The following is a 17,527-nucleotide window of genomic DNA, read 5'->3' on the forward strand; positions in this document are numbered from 1 at the left end:
AAAAATCAATAACCTATTTTTTTTTAAATAATTTTTTATTTAACTAAATTTTTTTAAAATAAACCATGCCGCAATATTTTTTTTAAATCAACACGAGTATAATTTTTTTTTTTAAATATATATTTTCTCCACAATGCTAATAGGTGCTGGAAATGTTTCCCCTATAACTTTATAACTTTACGCTTAGCCCCCCATTTGGAAGTGGACCCAAACAAAAGTTCATTAAAATTTATTTATTTTTTATTTTGAATTTTGGATCATATTTTTTTAAAAAATAAATAAATATTATTTTAATATATTTTTAAACCAAAAAACAACCATACACACATTGGTAATATAATAATTAAAAGTTTTGTTTTTATAAAACAATAAGAAACCAAATCGATATAACAAAGAACGAGCTAGAACTCTTGACATATCCAATATCAAAAGCTGGTGTGACACCATTGGAGAGCACCCGAAGCTTCCCCAATATCAACCAGAACATTCATCTTCAGGACCTTTACAATAACTCACATGATTTCTCCCGTATTATTACACACCAAAACACCCAGTTCAAATCTACCACGTCTCAAGGTGGCCACATCTGAATATATCTTGACACATCCCGACAGTGGAGGATGCTGCACGTTGACACAGAGTGCTGAATACATAAGAGTAAAATCAAATGGTTGACCCTAAAACACCAGAAGTTTCAGATGCCGTATATTGACATTACCATCCCCATAAAAGCAGATGTTTCATTTTTGGCTAAATGTAACCTCTGTTTTCCCAAATTCACCTGCTGCCCCAAAGCATTTTCATATATTTACAGCGTATGAAAAACATGGTCAGACTGCTGAAAGAACACATCCTTCATAAATAGGGCATGCACCATCTGCATCACACTGCGCAAATCCCATTGTAGATCTAAAGTTAATGAATTTGCCATGGTGCAAGCTTCGAGGGGAAAAATAGCACTAAGGGGAAAAATTGCCATGGTCCTATAGTCACACTACTTCCATGCATGATAATCAACAAGGGGATAATATTATCTGAAAGTATCTCTCTGCTAAGCACTCCTCTTGCACATTACCATCCCTCACTAAGACCCTTCAGCATTAGTACCGCTGCTGCCTCCTCTCCTGCTCGCTGTTGTGTTCTTCAATATCTGCAACAGTGTCAAATCATTTTATGATCAATGAACAAAAAACATTAATAGATTTCAGTGCAGTTAATTAGAAAGAATTTAGCTTCAAATCCTGCACATAAGAGACTAGACCATGCAATATGGTTTCTGGATGTCCTCGGGACAAGTCATGCACCTATTAAATGGGTTCCAAATGCAGGGCCATTATGAAGAATTCATATAGTGTTTGGTTGCCAAATCCAGCCCTATTGAAATTTCACAGCCTGAAATGATGGAGCCCTCCTCACAATTGGCCCACCACCATAAATTATCACCAACTAGGTCTTCTTAAAGGGGTAGTTGAAAAGGGAAAAAATATCCAGATGGGTAATAATTGACAGATGACATTCAGATGCACATGCTATACATTGATAGCAATTGGACAAGGCCAAGTGGGATGATATATTCTCTTTGTTAGAGAATCTATATATTTATTTTTGGTCATATGCCTCATGTGGCTAACCCATACACCCCAATAATTATAAGTCCATGAACTTTCTTTTCTTTCTTAATCCTTGATGGAACGCCTTTCATTTTCAATTTCTTCTCTTAAATACACAACAAGATGTCTAGATCATGTGTCTTATTATCATACATGCCTCAATCAATTGGCTATACACATAAAAACTTATACTTTATAACTACAATTAGGCAATCATCAACCATGCATGTTCATTATGAGCATAATCCGCTTTCTAATACGAGGTAATAATGTCCTAATGATTTTTTTTTTCCAATTTAGAACTCATAATATCCTAGTATTTCCCTAGTGATGAACAGTTATTGGAACAAGACAAGAACGATATTATGATGGGAATATGTAAACATACATGTCTAAGCATTTGATTCTCATTCTGCAAAGTAGAAACCCTCTCTTCAAGCTCAGAATTCTTCTTTTCCAAATCTTTAACTCTTGTTTCCAACTCAGTCAAGTAAGCCTTCTTCCTCTCCCTTGCTTGCTGTGCTGACACTCTATTCCTCAGCAACCTGAGAATTCCCAATAACACCCCACCAAAAACACTAATTATCGACAAATCGCCATCATAAATGCCTCGGGGCTCCACTTTAAACGGCAAGAAAGGGTAAAAGAGTAAAACCAGAACATTACCTCTTCAGCCTTTTGTTTTCTTTGTCAGCTGGGCTCCTTCCTCTCTTTCTCTGACTTTGGCCCTCTCCTGCTGGCTGCACCCGGTCTGGACCGGCGTTTGAACCGGTCTCTCTACCGGAGGCTGATGTCCCGGCCGGCTCGCCGCTCATCTCTGGAACTCTTCTAATTTCCTCATCACTCTCCATACCTAAAATCAACAAAGAAAAACACAATAAATTCAAAAATCTAAACACAAACAATGTAATATGAAAACATAAAGTTTGAATTTTAAGAGATTCTAATAAGAAAATTGAAGTAAGATTGGAGACCCAGTTGAGAAAATCAATGATTCTACAGAACCCAGATTGGCAACTTTTGAGATACTTGAAGATCCTGAAGAAATAAATAAATGAATAAAGATTATAACTTTGTATAAGTATGCTCTACCTGTAATAGAAAAGCTTTCATTTCAAAAAACCCAGATGGGAATTCTGAAACTTCAATTGAAATAAAGAAGAAAAACAATCAAATACTGAAAAATTAAATAAATTTAATAAAGAAACTACTTTATCTCCATTTTAAAGTCAAAACAATATTAACAAGAGAGAGAGAGAGAGAGGAGAGGGGGGAGGGAGGGGAGGGAGGGAGAGATAAGACCTTCTTTGACTTCAAGTTGAGGAGCAGAACTTGAAGATCGCTCACTGCTAGACGGCAGAGAATTAGCAGGAATTGAACTTGTTGTTTGTTCTTGCATTTTTTTTTTTTTCCTTTGAAAATCCGATAGAAACAAGAAAAAAAAATTATGGCTTTCAGAGAGAGAAAAAAGAGCGGGATATTAATGCAATATGTAGTAAATTGTGCAGAGAAAGTGCACGGAGTGATTTAGAGCCATTGGATTTAATTTTAATCGGTCGATGGAAACATAGAAATCGTGGAAGCATATGAGCCATGGCGAGTTAGGTGAATCAAAGGATTGTAGGGTACAATCGTGGAGGAATGTGGAGCGTTGGATTGATTTTGATCGGATGGTTGGGATGGAAGTTGGAAGAGGATATTGGGACCTAGTGGTGTTTCTTGGTTTCTGTGAAAAAACAGCAGTTTTATTTGAGTGTTGATAATTTGACCAATACATGCCAATACCATGATGAAGAAGAGGATATGACCCCTTGTGACAATCACGTGATATCCATCTTAAAATTAGGGTTCAATCAAAATTCCAAATCTCCAATCCATTCGAAACTGACCACTCATTTTGATTTATTTCATAGCTGTGAAAGTTGATTCGAGGTGTTCTCGGATAAGATGGATGAATAAAAAAAACTAATTTTGATATATATTTTTTAAAAGTATTAAAATGAAACCACTACCAATACAATATAATTTTAAAAAATTATTATTATATTTTCAAACCAATAGATAATTGTTTTAAGTTTTAAACGAATTCAAGTGAAATAATCATCTCTATTTGCGGTTCACGTGTGCTGATATTATTGACTATTGTGTGCTATTGCCTCGGAAAGTTTTTTTAAAAAAGTGAAGCAATGGAAAAGCTTGTGTTAAATCCATTTATTGAAATTGTGGTCGGACCATTGATTCTGAAAAGGCAACAAAAATATGCTTTAGGTCCATGTAGAAGAAATAAAGAAAATTGATTATTATTATTTTGTGTAAAGTTACAAACACAACTTTTTAAAAAGGTTTTTGAATAATATTTACAGTACATGTACTTTTATACAATATCTGAAAACGCAATGTAAATTGTATTTTATAAAAAATTAATTTTTTTATATTTTATATCATTTTATAATATTGATTTTAAAAATAAAAAATATTATTTTAATATATTTCAATACAAAAAATATTTTAAAAAGCAATGATAATTATATTTACACAATAAATCATTTTCCTAATCTATTTTAAATTATTTTTTATTCAATAATACATCTAATCAAACTTGGATATCTATTTTTTTAGAGCGTGTTTGACAGTGTGGTAGCGGTTTGCTTTTCAAATAGCTTTTCGTGCCGAAATACATGCAAATGATGTTTTTTCATTTTTTAAAAATTATTTTTGACATCAGCACATCAAAACGATCCAAAAAGTATAACCGTAACTCAATTTTAGTAAAAAAAAAATTTAAAATTTACCAAAACGCAGTTACAAACACAAAAACAAACACTTCCACCAACTGACATCTTTTTTTCCACTCCAGGAAAAAAATAATAATTTCACTCGGAACCTTCTTATTGCCGATTTAATGAACACCCCCCCCTTTTTATTTAAATAACATCATTTCAAGTTTTTTTTTTTCCTCTCGAAACATCATGATTTTCAGAGCTTTAATTTTCTTTTTCTTTTTGTAATTTTTTTTTTTCTGACTCGACTAGACAAATAACACGAGCCTTGTATCTGAATCCTAAGCATTTTTATAACTATGTGCATGGGTTTATGTGCTCACTTGCTTCTGACTGCTTAGCATTTCTTGGGATTAAATCATGTTATAATATCTCATACGTCATAAAAAAGAACAGTTCATCCAATTTAGGCCACATTTATTTGTGAAAAGTTTGTTTTTTTTTAAAGTAAATTCCGGAAAAAATAAATTCTAGAAAAGTAAATTTTTAAAAAGTATTTTTCAATGTTTGGTAGTATAATGAAAAATAAACAGGAAAACACTTTCCAGTGTTTGGTTATGTTATGGAAAATGAATTGGAAAATAATTTATTAATGAATTTTTTTTTTAATTTTATCTAATATATGAAAAATATTAAATATAAATATTTAATCACTTACAATAAAAGAATAAAATCTAAAAAAGTGTGATGATGAATTTTTTTATTATTATATCCTATATATATTCATATATAGCTTATTTTATAAATATAACTATATATGTTATATTAGAGTAACCTTGTGATATTTTTCATAAATAAAACCTATTAATATTATTTTTTTCAATTTAAAATATGTTTTTTTTTCATATGAAGAAAACCAAATTAATTTATGGTATTAAAGTAAGAATTAGATATTTGGGTTTTTTTGAATAGCTAGAAATACAATCAATATATTTGAATAGCTAGAAATACTTGTAATTCTAGATGTCATGTTTAGTTTAATTATATAGTTCAAGAAACACTAAATTATTCAAGAATAAAGAATGACAGAGAAGAACAAAGAGGAAAATCATGGAAGTTGCACTTTGATTTGGGCTAAACATCAAAGAAAGAAAAATGCATGTGAAATGTATCTTTCGCATGTCTATCCACGCAAAAAAAATCTACATAAGGTGTCTGTCTACATAAGGTGTTTGTCATTGTACAGTGAGGAAGTATTATAAATTTACATAGGTGAGGTGGACTGGTCTTCTGCGCAAGTGTCATCTGCGTTGCCGTGTGGCAGTTCTATTACCAAAAAGAAGCAACTATACACGAAAATAATAAGCAATTGCAGCGGCGGCGACAACGGCAACAACAAGGACAACACCAACCACAACGACAGCAGCTTATCTCAAGTTTCTTGTCCTAGTTTTCTAATATTTTAAGCTCAATTCTAAAAGAATTGGACTAAAAAAGTTTCTTCTGATCTTTATGTTCTTGATGCCTCTTTCTACCACCATTCAACTCCAGAAATAGTCTCTATAGATGGTTGTGATCTCTTTTTCTCTGACCCTTTTTCTCCTTTTTGTGACTCTTCCATTGATATTCTTCAAGAATCCTCAAACAATCAAAACAATCAATGCCCACTTGAAAACTTTAACTCTGTAGACAGTTTTAGCCCAAGTATTCTCTCCTCTTCACCTCCAAGTCACCAACTAAGACCATGTTTGTTTCCTGAAAAGTAGTTTCCAGAAAATCATTTTCCAAACTTTCCTGTGTTTGTTTGTCATTAGAAAAGTTGGTCAACAAAAAACACTTTCCAGTCAACAGAAAATACTTTCTAGTCAACGGAAAACACTTTCCGGTCAACGAAAAACACTTTCCAGTCAATTTCAGTCAAAGAAAAATTTGATTTGGTTTTCAGGAAAGTGTTTTCCCTTTAGCTGTGTTTGTTTTCTGGAAAGTGGTTTCCGGGAAATCACTTTCCAAACTTTCTTGTGTTTGTTTGCCAGTAGAAAAGTTGGTCAATGGAAAACACTTTCCAGTAAAAGAAAAATTTAGCTTGGTTTTCAGGAAAGTGTTTTCCTGAAAAATTTACGGGGAAAACACTTTCCGAAAGTTGTGAAAAATTTATAAATATCATTATTTGCTGATTATATCAAATTTGATCCTCAAACTTTTGATTGCTATATATATTTTGTTTTGAATATTTATTTTTCAATTTCATTTCTTAAAATTTTATTTTTATATTAACTTTGGTCTTTATTTTTATAATTGCTATTTGCTTTTTCCTTATCATATTTTTATTGAAATTTTTTATTTATCAAATTTGGTCCTCATTCTTTTGATTGTTACTTATTTTATTTGAAATAATTTATGAAATATTGATTATTATTATTTTAATTTCTTCATCTTTCATTTTTTTTTTAATTTTTTAGATTTGATCTCTATTATTTTGATTATTATTTATTTTATTTGAGATAATTTATGAAATTATATTTTTTTTTCAATTTCATTCTCTTTTAACTTTTTAATTTATAAGATTTGTTCCTCATTATTTTAATAAACTTGAGAAAAATAAAATATTAATAAGTTATTTTCCAGCTCATTTTCCATGACATAACCAAACACTGGAAAATGTTTTCTAACTCATTTTTCATTACACTACCAAACATCGGAAAATACTTTCTCGAAATTCACTTTCCAAAAAGAAACTACTTTCCAGCAAACAAACGGAGCCTAAAGAATTTGTCACTTTACCAGACAAGCCATTTGCAGGCTTTAGCAAATGGTGAAAAGAAGATTTATAGCCACCAGCCACGCAAATTATTTTTTTGAAGAAATCAGTTGTAAGAGCTCCGAAGGAGAGATTTGTTTCAAGTGAAAGAAAAAAGAGGAGAGGAAAGTGTTTTCCAAGAATAAAAAGCGGAAACACTTTCCTGACATTAAAGTTAACATTTTCCGTTCACCAAAATTTACTTTTCTTTAACTAACTTTCCATGTATTTGTCAAACATTAGAAAATAAAGAAAATGGTTTCCAGGAAAATAAATTCCTGGAAACAAACATGGCCTTAAACACTTCTCACGTGGAATCTAAACCATTTTTCTTTAAACAATGACTTGACAAGTCTTGCTGCTACGATGAACATCTAATTTTAGCCGTTGCCCCAAATATGAAGCATCACCAACAACTCTTTCAACAAAATCCTACAGTAGTACGAGTATATGCTCTTGATTTTTGCATCCCTAGCCAAGTAATATATATAGGCTCGCTTCTCCACTTGTTTGTTTTCACATCCCAATGATTCTCCACTCTCTTACCCCTTCATATCCTGATAAAATTAACTTTGTATGCTTCCTGTCTTCTTTCGACTGCTTTTGGGAAAAAATGATATGAACTTGTATCTTCCACAGCTTGGATATTTGGGCAAGAAAACTGTATGGAACTTAAGAAGATTTCGTGGTAGAAATCTTGCGAGTATGATACGATTAATGCCATCGTTCATGGCCATCACCTGTACAACAAAATCTTCTTTCGACATCTCCACGAATTGTCAAATTATTGCAGAAACTTGAAAGCGAATGATTTATATGTTTGGTCTAAATGCATCAACGATGTTCTGAAGGGAAACACTGTGCACACACTTTCAGGCTTCTATGAATCATGATGTTTCTGGGTTTTTCTGGGGGTAGTTTATTCTGGTTTAAGGGTTTAGATAGTCTCCTCTTTCAACAGAGATGCCAACTTCCAACAACGATATTTAACCGTATTATATTAGATTAATCGTAAAGTAACTGCAATCGTTGCCAGCAGGTATTGATCCTCTCCTTTTCTTCTACTAAGCGAGAGAAAGAGGCATGGCTCCATTTTGAGAATGCCACTACCATGGCTGCTAAGCTAAAAGAAATGTAAAGAGCAACAAATCAATAAATGAAAGATGCAAATACCTACATGCATAACTTCCATAGCCATCGATCTTCCCAAGGAATTAATCACTTGTTGCTAAAAAGTAGATTTGAAAACAGTTTCCTTTTTTCTGATTTGGATTTAGGGATGGCCAAAGGCTTTCCAAAAGAATGAGTGACGGGGGCAGTTGAGTACCTGCGAGGGAAAGCAGTGGGTTCTGCCTTCGATTTGCCGGGATCAATCATGCTGACAACTCTCGCAATCTGACATGGCCTTTAGCTCCTTGTAGTCTACCTTGTCCTCTTTCAAGAAGTATTCATCTTCCCATACCACTCCCGATGAGCCCTGCCTCCTAAAAGCTGTCGACCTTTGCAGAGTTGCAATGTCCTTAGTTCTTGATTACTCTTATTATTGTGTGTGGATTGGGAGATTGTGATACGAGAATAGTTGCTGTCTTTTAAGCATATATAGCAGATGGTGGCAGAGAAAATTTGAAGTTAAGAATTACAAGTAAATAGGCCCATTGAGTACCTAAACTAACCTTATTTTTTGAAAGACTATCTCTTTAAATTTCTTTATAACCCCTCACAAAATTATATCTTAATAAACTACCAATAATCTTATTTTTCTAAATTATATTTGAAAATTAATATTACATATGATTAAAAAATTAAAATTTTAACATAATCTCTAATGTTTTGAGTGCAGTAACTCTTTCCTACTTAGAGAAATTGCATTGATTTGAAGTCAATGTCAATTTTAAATATAAAAATACCCATGACTTGATTTTCTCTTTCCCCTTTTATATCTCCTCCCTACCTCTTTCTCCTCTCTTCCTTCTTGTTCTTCCTCTCCTTCCTTCCCCTTCGTCATTAGAGGCCATCACCCTCAAGCTATTGAAATTAAAATCTGCTATAATTTTCTCTAGCCATTGTGGTGCTTGGATGGAAGGATGAGAAACAGAGGACGATAGCTTATAGTTGGCATGAGTGTTCGGTGTGGTGGAGAAAGAGGATGACACGAGTTTGACGGTAGGTCGTGTTCAGGCGTGGCTGGTTTTTTTGGTGGGTGTGCTTGTTCGGCTCTATTGCATTAACCATTCAGAACTGAGACTTGGTAGCAATCTCTTTGGCTTTTCTGGACCTCAAGATTGAAGAGAACTCTCTCTTTCACTGCTGATTGTGTGAAAGTAGCAGGACTTGATTTGTGTGCTATCGCTACAATACTTTGAAGGTGACACTATTAGCAATAAAGACAGATCGTTACCAACACAATTACACAGCAAACCCATGAAAAACATACAGCATTTCTCATCAACACAGGATTTAAGGGATTCTCATCTTCTTTCAAGAAATGTTCTACAGCCTTCCTAAGCTTATGTTATGTAGAGATTTTCTTTCCATGTTTTATTGCCCCCATTCCTGCTAATACATGTTAAGACTTGTCAATTTGGGATCTGGAAAACTTACCAGCAATTTTGTAACTGCCTGTCAAACTTGCACGTCAAATTTCCATAAACCACGTAGCAGCTTGTGTTGTCTATGATAATAACCATATGAATCTTAGTTTTCATAAAGGATTACATATGGAAAAGAGCAAGAGCTTGAAAAAAACATGGAAAAGAACAAAAGCTTGATGCATTAAGTATCTTCCCTCACATGCCATTCCCAGATACATTACAAATTTACAGTGTTTTTCAACTTGAAGATACAGTTTCAGGAACAGACCTTTGAAATGTGCGTCGATGTTCAGGAACACTGTCTTCAGCACGTTTATCTTAAAACCATTCCACCACTCTTTTCCGAGGCAGGTTTGTGACGTACAATGTTGCTAATCATTGAATTCTGCGTCGTTTATATACACGAACGACATAAGGAACCAGAATTTCCCTAAATCGATACAGCTTCTCAATAAAAACCTCATCCTCTTGTTTTTCTCCAGGTAGTTCATTAAATCATGAAATGATCATAAATATAAGCAGGAAACTAATCTAGAAAGAGTTTAGAGCAAGGTTTAATAATAATTGATATCCTAAATTAAGATAAAGGTTTGAGTATTGACAACACGCACATCATATAATATTATTGGAGGCTAAAACCGTGTCCAAATTCTCTGGAAAACCATAATTCTGTTTGGTTGTGTAATGAGATTTTTCACATGTACATCACATAGATTATAAAAGCCATTTACTAAATTGATTAGCAATTTATATAACTTAAACTATTAATTCCACATTTTTCATAGCACACAAAATGCAATATCTTTCACAAGAAAGAAGGTAGAGAAAACTAGACTTACAGTGGGTCTCCTAGTTCGTCTATAGACACTATAGGGAGTGTCAACATGGACTTTCTTCAGTCTCTTTCGAGCAAACCAACTGCCCTGCATAACATGAATTGGCACTTTCACCTCAGTCCCAGGTTCATCAGGCATGGCGGCACTCATCATAACAAGATTTAGAGGAGTGTCACGAAGCAAGTCAAGAACAACAGCCCTATCAAGAAAAAGCTCCGCAGCTAGACTTTTAACCTGCAAAACAAAAGAAGAAGAGATTTAGAAACCAGAAATATTCACAGATGTCCCTTTATTTTGTAGTTTGTTGAAACAACATTGCTGTCATGACACGCACACTGTTTTTGCAGTGCCCAGTTTTCAAAGCTCGTGCGAGTCTCCGAAGTTGCCAATACTTCAGTGTCATGGGTCTTTCCTCCTCCTCCTCCTCCTCCTCATCACCATCTTCATCCTCAATATCATCTCCAACTGAATTAAACATTTCTACCTCATCATCATCATCTCCACCAACTCTTAGTGCCTCCTCTTAACACACGTTGAAGTTTTTCAAGGTTTTCTTCACGAAAACATCACCATCACCATCACCATCACCCACAGACAATTCATCATTTTCAAGGTCTTCTTCTAACATATCAAACAATGCTCAAATGCATCTTCCCCCTTCCTCACTGCCCTCTTAGCTACACATTTCTAAAAGAAAAGGAAAAAGAAAACATTTATATATAGATGAAAATTTTCATTTCAGATTTATACTAAAATTAATAAGATAAAGAAATAATTAAAATTACTCGAAAAAAATAAACACAATTTTGATCTGGATACAATTGAATTAATTACAAAAATAAAAAACAGTCCATTCATTGTAAGGAATAGAATGCTTCGATTTCACTCAAACTACTTTCCTCCGCATTCCTTCTCCTTCAATTTTTTCAGTAACCAAACACACGCTTTCACCATGACCCTTTTCAATCTTATTATCTATCATACAGTGAAAAATCTCAAATGGGCTATCAAAAAATTCAATTTTAAACAAATGGGTCATCAAAATTTTCATTTTTCCCGGCCATTTCAACTTAATAATTACTAATATTTTAAGCTGGCCTTCTTTTTCTTTGAAGAGGAAGTGAATGCAGAGTTGTTGTTTCGACGGCGGGAGAAAGTGAGAGCGGAGGAGGCGAGAGAGTGACGTGGCAGAAGGAAGTTGGATGGCATGAGATGGACCCGGTCACTAGTGTGTCTATGTTAAGCTTTCAAGTGCCGTTGAGGCATTTGAATAAAGCGAACGCCATTTCTGCTATCTCAACTCTCCTGCTCTTCTGCTATATCAAAAAAAAAAAAAAATAAAAAAAAAATATATATATATATATATTTATTTTATTTTATTTTTAAATAAAAAAACTTTTTTGAAAAAGCAACTCATATAACCATAGTTTTAAGATTCGGCCCGGTCCAAGGTCCAGGTTTCTGGGTTTTGATCAGGTTGACCTCGTCAATTTTTTTAAAAAAAAATCAAAACGACGTTATTTTAGTAAATAAAAATAAAAATAAAAATAAAAATCAACGGGTTTGTAGTTGGATCTTCACCGAGTCTTGCCGAATCAACCGGGTTACACTGAGTTTTTCCTTTCTTTATTTTTTTTTTCATCCCGGTCCGGTTCCAGCTCCGGGTCGGCCGAGTCCCGGGTCGACCCGCCAGGCCGAGCCGGGTTCCAAAACTATGCCTATTACACTTCCAAATACCTTTCAAGTTTAATAAATATTTTTTGGATTTATATTAATTATATAATACTAGAAAAAAAATTATTATAATTTATTTTCTAAAAATAAAAATTATTTGCTCTTGTCAACAAGAAATAACTTTTAAATTAAAATAAATAAGAATATATAAAATAAAAAGAATAGTTACGGTTAAAAATTTATATATATATATATATATATATATTTATTATTATAATGATTAGTTTTTTATTTTAAAATTTAATTAACTTTACAAAAAAAATTCAATTTATCATTTTTTTTAAAAAAAATTATAGCACTAAAAATCATATTTATAAAGTTAACATCTTTATTTTTTCAAATAAAATTAATTTAAAACACTAACCATAATATATACCAATCACATAAGTAATTTCTACACTAAAATATTAAAAAAATAATGAATTTATGATTTAAAATGATGTTTGAAAATATAATAATGGTTGTTTTAAAAAATATTTTTTACTTAAAAATATATAAAAATAAATAATATATTTTTAATTTTTAAAATTTATTTTTGATATTATTATATTAAAATAATTTAAAAATAAAAAATTAATCTAATTTCGTAAAGAAAGACTTGCGAGGTCAGGTCTCTCTCATAATGCATTGAGAGAGACTTGCGAGTAGCAAAATCAATAGAGATAGGGCATAAAGAAAGACTGCGAGGTCAAGTAGAGCTCTCTCTCATAATGCATTGAGAGAGACTTGCGAGCAGCAAAATCAATAGCGATAGGGCATAAAGAAAGACTTGCGAGGTCAAGTAGAGCTCTCTCTCATAATGCATTGAGAATTGGAAAATGGAGCCATTGACTCGCAGAAATCTAGTAGAAAAGAGCTAGCTACCTCCTCAAGGGCTTGAGTCAAGAGTTCCAGGTACGCAAGTAGGATCTCACCCCACTTTGTAGGTAAGGAAGATTGGTGTGCATAATTGTGCTTTGGCTTTTCCTTTATATTTGAAGATTGGATCTGTATCTTGTTCTGTATGCCTTCAAGATGTTTTCTTTTCCTTGTGCTTATACTCGACTTGACCATTCATGGTTCTGGAAAAAGTAAAGTTATGCACAGCAGAAAGTTTCCTCCAGCATAACTGTTATTTACTAGTACTCCCACCTTGTCAATTTACTGGATTTTCCTTACAGGCCCTGAAAGAGAAAACATTAATGTCGAGAGATAACGGAATATTTAGCTGTTCTTTCTTAATTTACCTGCAGATTTACAAGTGTTGAAATAGTTGAAGCAGTGAGGTGAATAGATGGCAGAAATAACCAATGATACTTTCGTCAATATCGACAAACTAGCAGCTTCAATGAGAGGGGAGTTAGACAGCTTGCCTGTTCTGTCCTCAAAGTGTTGCATCTACGCAGTACCTAAGCGACTGCATCATTTGAACGAGAAGGCTTACACTCCTCAACTGGTCTCAATTGGGCCACTGCACCATGGCAAACCAGAACTAAGACCGATGGAAGAGCATAAAAAGAGGTACCTTCAAGATTTTCTTCAAAGGACAAATTTGAGTCTGGTGGATCGTCTCAAAGTCATAGAGAAAAATGAGAAAAAACTACGAGATTGTTATGCGGAAACCATAGAGTTTAGCAGTGATGAGTTCATAAAAATGATTCTAGTGGATGCTGCCTTCATCATTGAAGTCTTGTTGAGGTATCATTTCAAACCAATGCGAAAGGAAAAGGAAAATGATCGCGTATATAATAAACCATGGGCGATACAAGATATAAGGAAAGATATGTGGTTACTTGAAAATCAGCTTCCTTTCTTTATTCTGGAGGATCTTTTTGATCCTGCAAGAATAACCTTGCCGTCTGGCCAAAATCAAATGCTTTCAATCACCAAGCTTGCCTATGAGTTCTCAAAAGATTTGTGGGACTTGGAGGAAATGGAGGAGAAATCTCAGACAAACAAATCCCCTGAAGTACAACATCTAGTTGACTTTTTGTGGATTTGCCATCAACCTCCTCAGTCGAGATCCATGAAGAAACTCAAAACTCTGGGCATACCCAGTGCAACAGAGCTCCATCAGGCTGGGGTCGAGTTCAAGCTGGGGTCAAGCAAAAACTTATTTGACATAAAATTCAAGAATGGGATTTTGGAGATACCCAGATTGGAAATAGTCGGCGCGACAGAGCTGTTATTCAGAAATCTGCTGGCATTTGAGCAATGCCATTGTTCTAAGAACTACATAAATGACTATGTCATCATTATCAATCACCTTGTCAACACGGCTAAGGATGTGGAATTACTTGTTAAAGATGGAATTGTTGAGAACTGGCTCTGGGATGATGAAGGGATGTCAGCTCTTTTTCATAGCCTTGTCAAAGAGACTTTTGTCATGGTCGACGATTTCTATTTTTCTGGTCTGGTTGAAGAGCTGAATGCATACTGCAGAAAACCTTGTCACAAGTGGCAGGCAACCTTAAAACAACAGTACTTCAATAATCCATGGTCCATCATTTCATTTATCGCTGCTGTCATTCTACTTGTACTCACTACTATACAAGCAGTGTGTTCTATTTTGTCAGTGTAGGTACTACCAAACTGATTTTCATAGTGTTTTAAGTTGCTTTGAGTTGAGCAGACTGCGAGGCTTTACCTTGTGATTGCAGCCTCTAATCTGTTGTCAATGTTCATTTTGTCTGATAACTCTGTTTCTGTAACACTGCAATCAACTAGCTCAATATGTTGTCAGTAATAACGATCCAAGTAGTTTTTGCATGATCTAGAAGGAATTCTGAATATGAACAGAATAAAAAACACTACCCTCTTACAAGCTGACAAGGTAAGAAGAGAAGGAACAATACCAGCATCCTCGATAATGCTGATAAATATACTTGCAAAGCAGGGCACATAATAAAAATGAAGCAAATAAAGAATCCATGTCCTCAAGACATTTCTTACGTTAGTCGTGGCTTTGCAAGTTGAAACCATGAAAGAAAAACAATAGAATCACGGTTTTATCCGTTCCTTCTACAGTCACAAGAGCAATTGCAGATTTACACCTACAGGTGAAAGAAAAAAAAACTATATTTTCGTACAGATTAAAAAGCTGAAGATCACCCTCTTATACTATTTTGTTAGCGCTTCTCAAGGAACCGCTTCAACTTAAAATTTTAAATTGTTAGATGAGATTTATATTACTCTCTAAGAGTCCATTCAACTAACAGATGCATATGACAGAAAAAAGAAACTGGATAAGAACCTGACTTTGAACAGAGAACTGATGCTTTATATGTTGTCAGAAAAAAGAAACATCTGCTCATACCTTTCCAAAGGTAAAACCTCTTATACGGTTTCACCTGATGAGTGATATAACATCAAATTCAGGTCCATGGAGCCATTTCTCTTGGACTCAACGCACTTTGCACCACCAAAAACTTCCGTCACTCTTATACATTCAGGGGCGGAGCAAGAAAAAAAAGTTTGGGGGGGGCTAAAATATAAATTAGAGGGGCCAAAAAATATTATAAATATTTATAATTAAATATATAAGGGAGGGGCATTTTGCTTGCAGGGGCCGGGGCCCCTGCCAGCCCCCCCTCCCTCCGCCACTGTATACATTCACCGCTAACTATTGAATTCTTTCAACTAGTTCTTCATATTTATCCCCAAAATTAAGTCTTTATACACGAGACTTTCATTGAGACATTTCATCGAACATGTAGTGGGCCTTAAATCCAATAAGAGAAATGGACTACTAACAAATCGTGAACTATCGTGTGCTAAAGAAACACTAAAATATGATGAAATTAGCGGTGAAGAAACAGCTTAGAAACTAGAACTAAATTTGCTGTTGCTTGTGGAAGATTTTACCTGATTTCTTCGGAATTAAAAAATATGGGCCTTTTTTATATTACGGATGTTTTCTATTCCAGCCCATCTGGGTTCATGATTCTGTGATGGGCCAAATATTGCCCTGAATGGCGCAGGTATTGGCCCATGATCTTGATACGCCAATTCGTGAATATTTATGGATTCCACTTTTATATATATTATTGTCTCCAAATAAATAAAACAAACGAGAGAAAAACAAGGCTATAAATGAAAAATAAATTTTATATTGTATAAAGACAAGATATGTAATAAAAATAGAAAAAAAATTATTGCTAAGAAAATAATATAATGAAATTATAATTTACTCAATCATTAAATTATTTTTCAAATATATTTAATTTTAAAATAAATAATTAAAACAATTATTTATCAAATAAAATATTTGCATCAACATAAAGTTAACATCTAATATCAATGGAAATATAAGATAATAATTTCATCACAAATACATATTTTTAGTAATCATTCGATATCCTCTTCATCATCAAATCCAATATCTTTGAAAACATGACTAATTTTATTTCTAATTATTATATTAATTTTTAAATAATGATATTCATTTTTATTTCATAATCTAAAAAAAAACTAACTCCTTTGATAAAAAAAATTATTTTTTATAATTTTTGATAAAAATCAATCTTTAGTTAACTAATTTAACTCAATTCATAAAAAAATTAATTTGATCTAATTCATTTTTTTAATTATTATGAATTATAAAATTGTATAAAATTATAAATTATTTATACTATGCAATTAGTTTTTTTTCATTAATTTTATGAAATAAAAAAAACCAAACTATTTATATGAATACATTCTTAAAAAATAATTTCTTAAACTAAAATAATGATGTGTGTGTGTGTGTTATTAAAGGGATATTTGCAAGAAAAAAAATAATAATTTGGTTTTATCTCTACGCCACCTCTTTGTCCTTCCTTTATAGATAAACAAAAAATTAGCTAAAACTTATTTATGAAATAGAGTTAAAAACTTTTTTTTCTCTAATTAAATATATTTTTATCCCAACTATCTTTATCTTTTTATTATGAGAAAATAATCAAACGTTATCTATCATATCTAGATTATTGAAGAATCATACCAGAGCCAAACTCATGAGCTCTCCATATGTGAACGTCGAACCTATCACATGATGAGTTAAAAGACATATCTTTTTACCACTCTATTTATAATCCCATGTGGATAATTTAGGCAATTGCCCACACTGCCGAAAATCAAATGAAGTATATTATGATGAAATTGGTAATGGATTTCTACGAATAAAAAAATTAGAGAAAATTAAAATACATCTATTTTGAGAATGAAAAAATAATTTTGAGAAATTATAACATAAATGAGAAATAAAAATTAAGAAAAAAAT

General features: G+C 32.9%; 3 protein-coding genes across 11 annotated transcripts; 1 reads left to right on the plus strand and 2 right to left on the minus strand.

The window, feature by feature from the left end:
• Nucleotides 1-337: 337 nt before the first annotated feature.
• On the minus strand, nucleotides 338-3,076 carry LOC118051215 (transcription factor HY5). 3 transcript variants are annotated; one of them, XM_073406137.1, is made up of 5 exons: nucleotides 2,913-3,076; nucleotides 2,277-2,463; nucleotides 1,999-2,155; nucleotides 1,076-1,150; nucleotides 338-887 (listed from the first exon to the last, which is right to left on the minus strand). In XM_073406137.1, exons 1-4 carry the CDS (start codon nucleotides 3,007-3,009, stop codon nucleotides 1,085-1,087), a joined length of 507 nt encoding a protein of 168 aa, XP_073262238.1. In that variant the 5' UTR covers nucleotides 3,010-3,076; the 3' UTR covers nucleotides 338-887; nucleotides 1,076-1,084. The 3 variants fall into 3 exon arrangements, with proteins under 3 accessions (XP_073262238.1, XP_034917710.1, XP_034917708.1); XM_035061819.2 differs by adding an exon at nucleotides 2,585-2,648 and having other exon boundaries at nucleotides 338-1,150; nucleotides 2,913-3,068; XM_035061817.2 differs by having other exon boundaries at nucleotides 338-1,150; nucleotides 2,913-3,074.
• Nucleotides 3,077-6,821: 3,745 nt separating this feature from the next.
• LOC118051213 (protein OVEREXPRESSOR OF CATIONIC PEROXIDASE 3) lies at nucleotides 6,822-16,113 on the minus strand. 6 transcript variants are annotated; one of them, XM_073406355.1, is made up of 6 exons: nucleotides 13,153-13,524; nucleotides 10,889-11,241; nucleotides 9,987-10,788; nucleotides 9,729-9,798; nucleotides 8,455-8,626; nucleotides 6,825-7,867 (listed from the first exon to the last, which is right to left on the minus strand). In XM_073406355.1, exons 2-3 carry the CDS (start codon nucleotides 11,030-11,032, stop codon nucleotides 10,498-10,500), a joined length of 435 nt encoding a protein of 144 aa, XP_073262456.1. In that variant the 5' UTR covers nucleotides 11,033-11,241; nucleotides 13,153-13,524; the 3' UTR covers nucleotides 6,825-7,867; nucleotides 8,455-8,626; nucleotides 9,729-9,798; nucleotides 9,987-10,497. The 6 variants fall into 6 exon arrangements, with proteins under 6 accessions (XP_073262458.1, XP_073262454.1, XP_073262459.1 ...); XM_073406358.1 differs by having other exon boundaries at nucleotides 6,823-7,867; nucleotides 8,455-10,148; nucleotides 10,558-10,788; XM_073406354.1 differs by having other exon boundaries at nucleotides 9,729-10,788.
• Nucleotides 12,877-15,036, plus strand: LOC118051212 (UPF0481 protein At3g47200-like). Of its 2 annotated transcripts, none has more exons than XM_035061815.2 (2): nucleotides 12,877-13,182; nucleotides 13,521-15,036. In XM_035061815.2, the coding sequence occupies exon 2, from the start codon at nucleotides 13,562-13,564 to the stop codon at nucleotides 14,846-14,848; it is 1,287 nt and encodes a 428-aa protein (XP_034917706.1). In that variant the 5' UTR covers nucleotides 12,877-13,182; nucleotides 13,521-13,561; the 3' UTR covers nucleotides 14,849-15,036. The 2 variants fall into 2 exon arrangements, with proteins under 2 accessions (XP_034917706.1, XP_034917705.1); XM_035061814.2 differs by having other exon boundaries at nucleotides 12,878-13,214.
• Nucleotides 16,114-17,527: the final 1,414 nt, after the last annotated feature.

This window comes from Populus alba, chromosome 18 (assembly GCF_005239225.2).
Source record: "Populus alba chromosome 18, ASM523922v2, whole genome shotgun sequence".
Lineage (NCBI taxonomy): Eukaryota > Viridiplantae > Streptophyta > Magnoliopsida > Malpighiales > Salicaceae > Populus > Populus alba.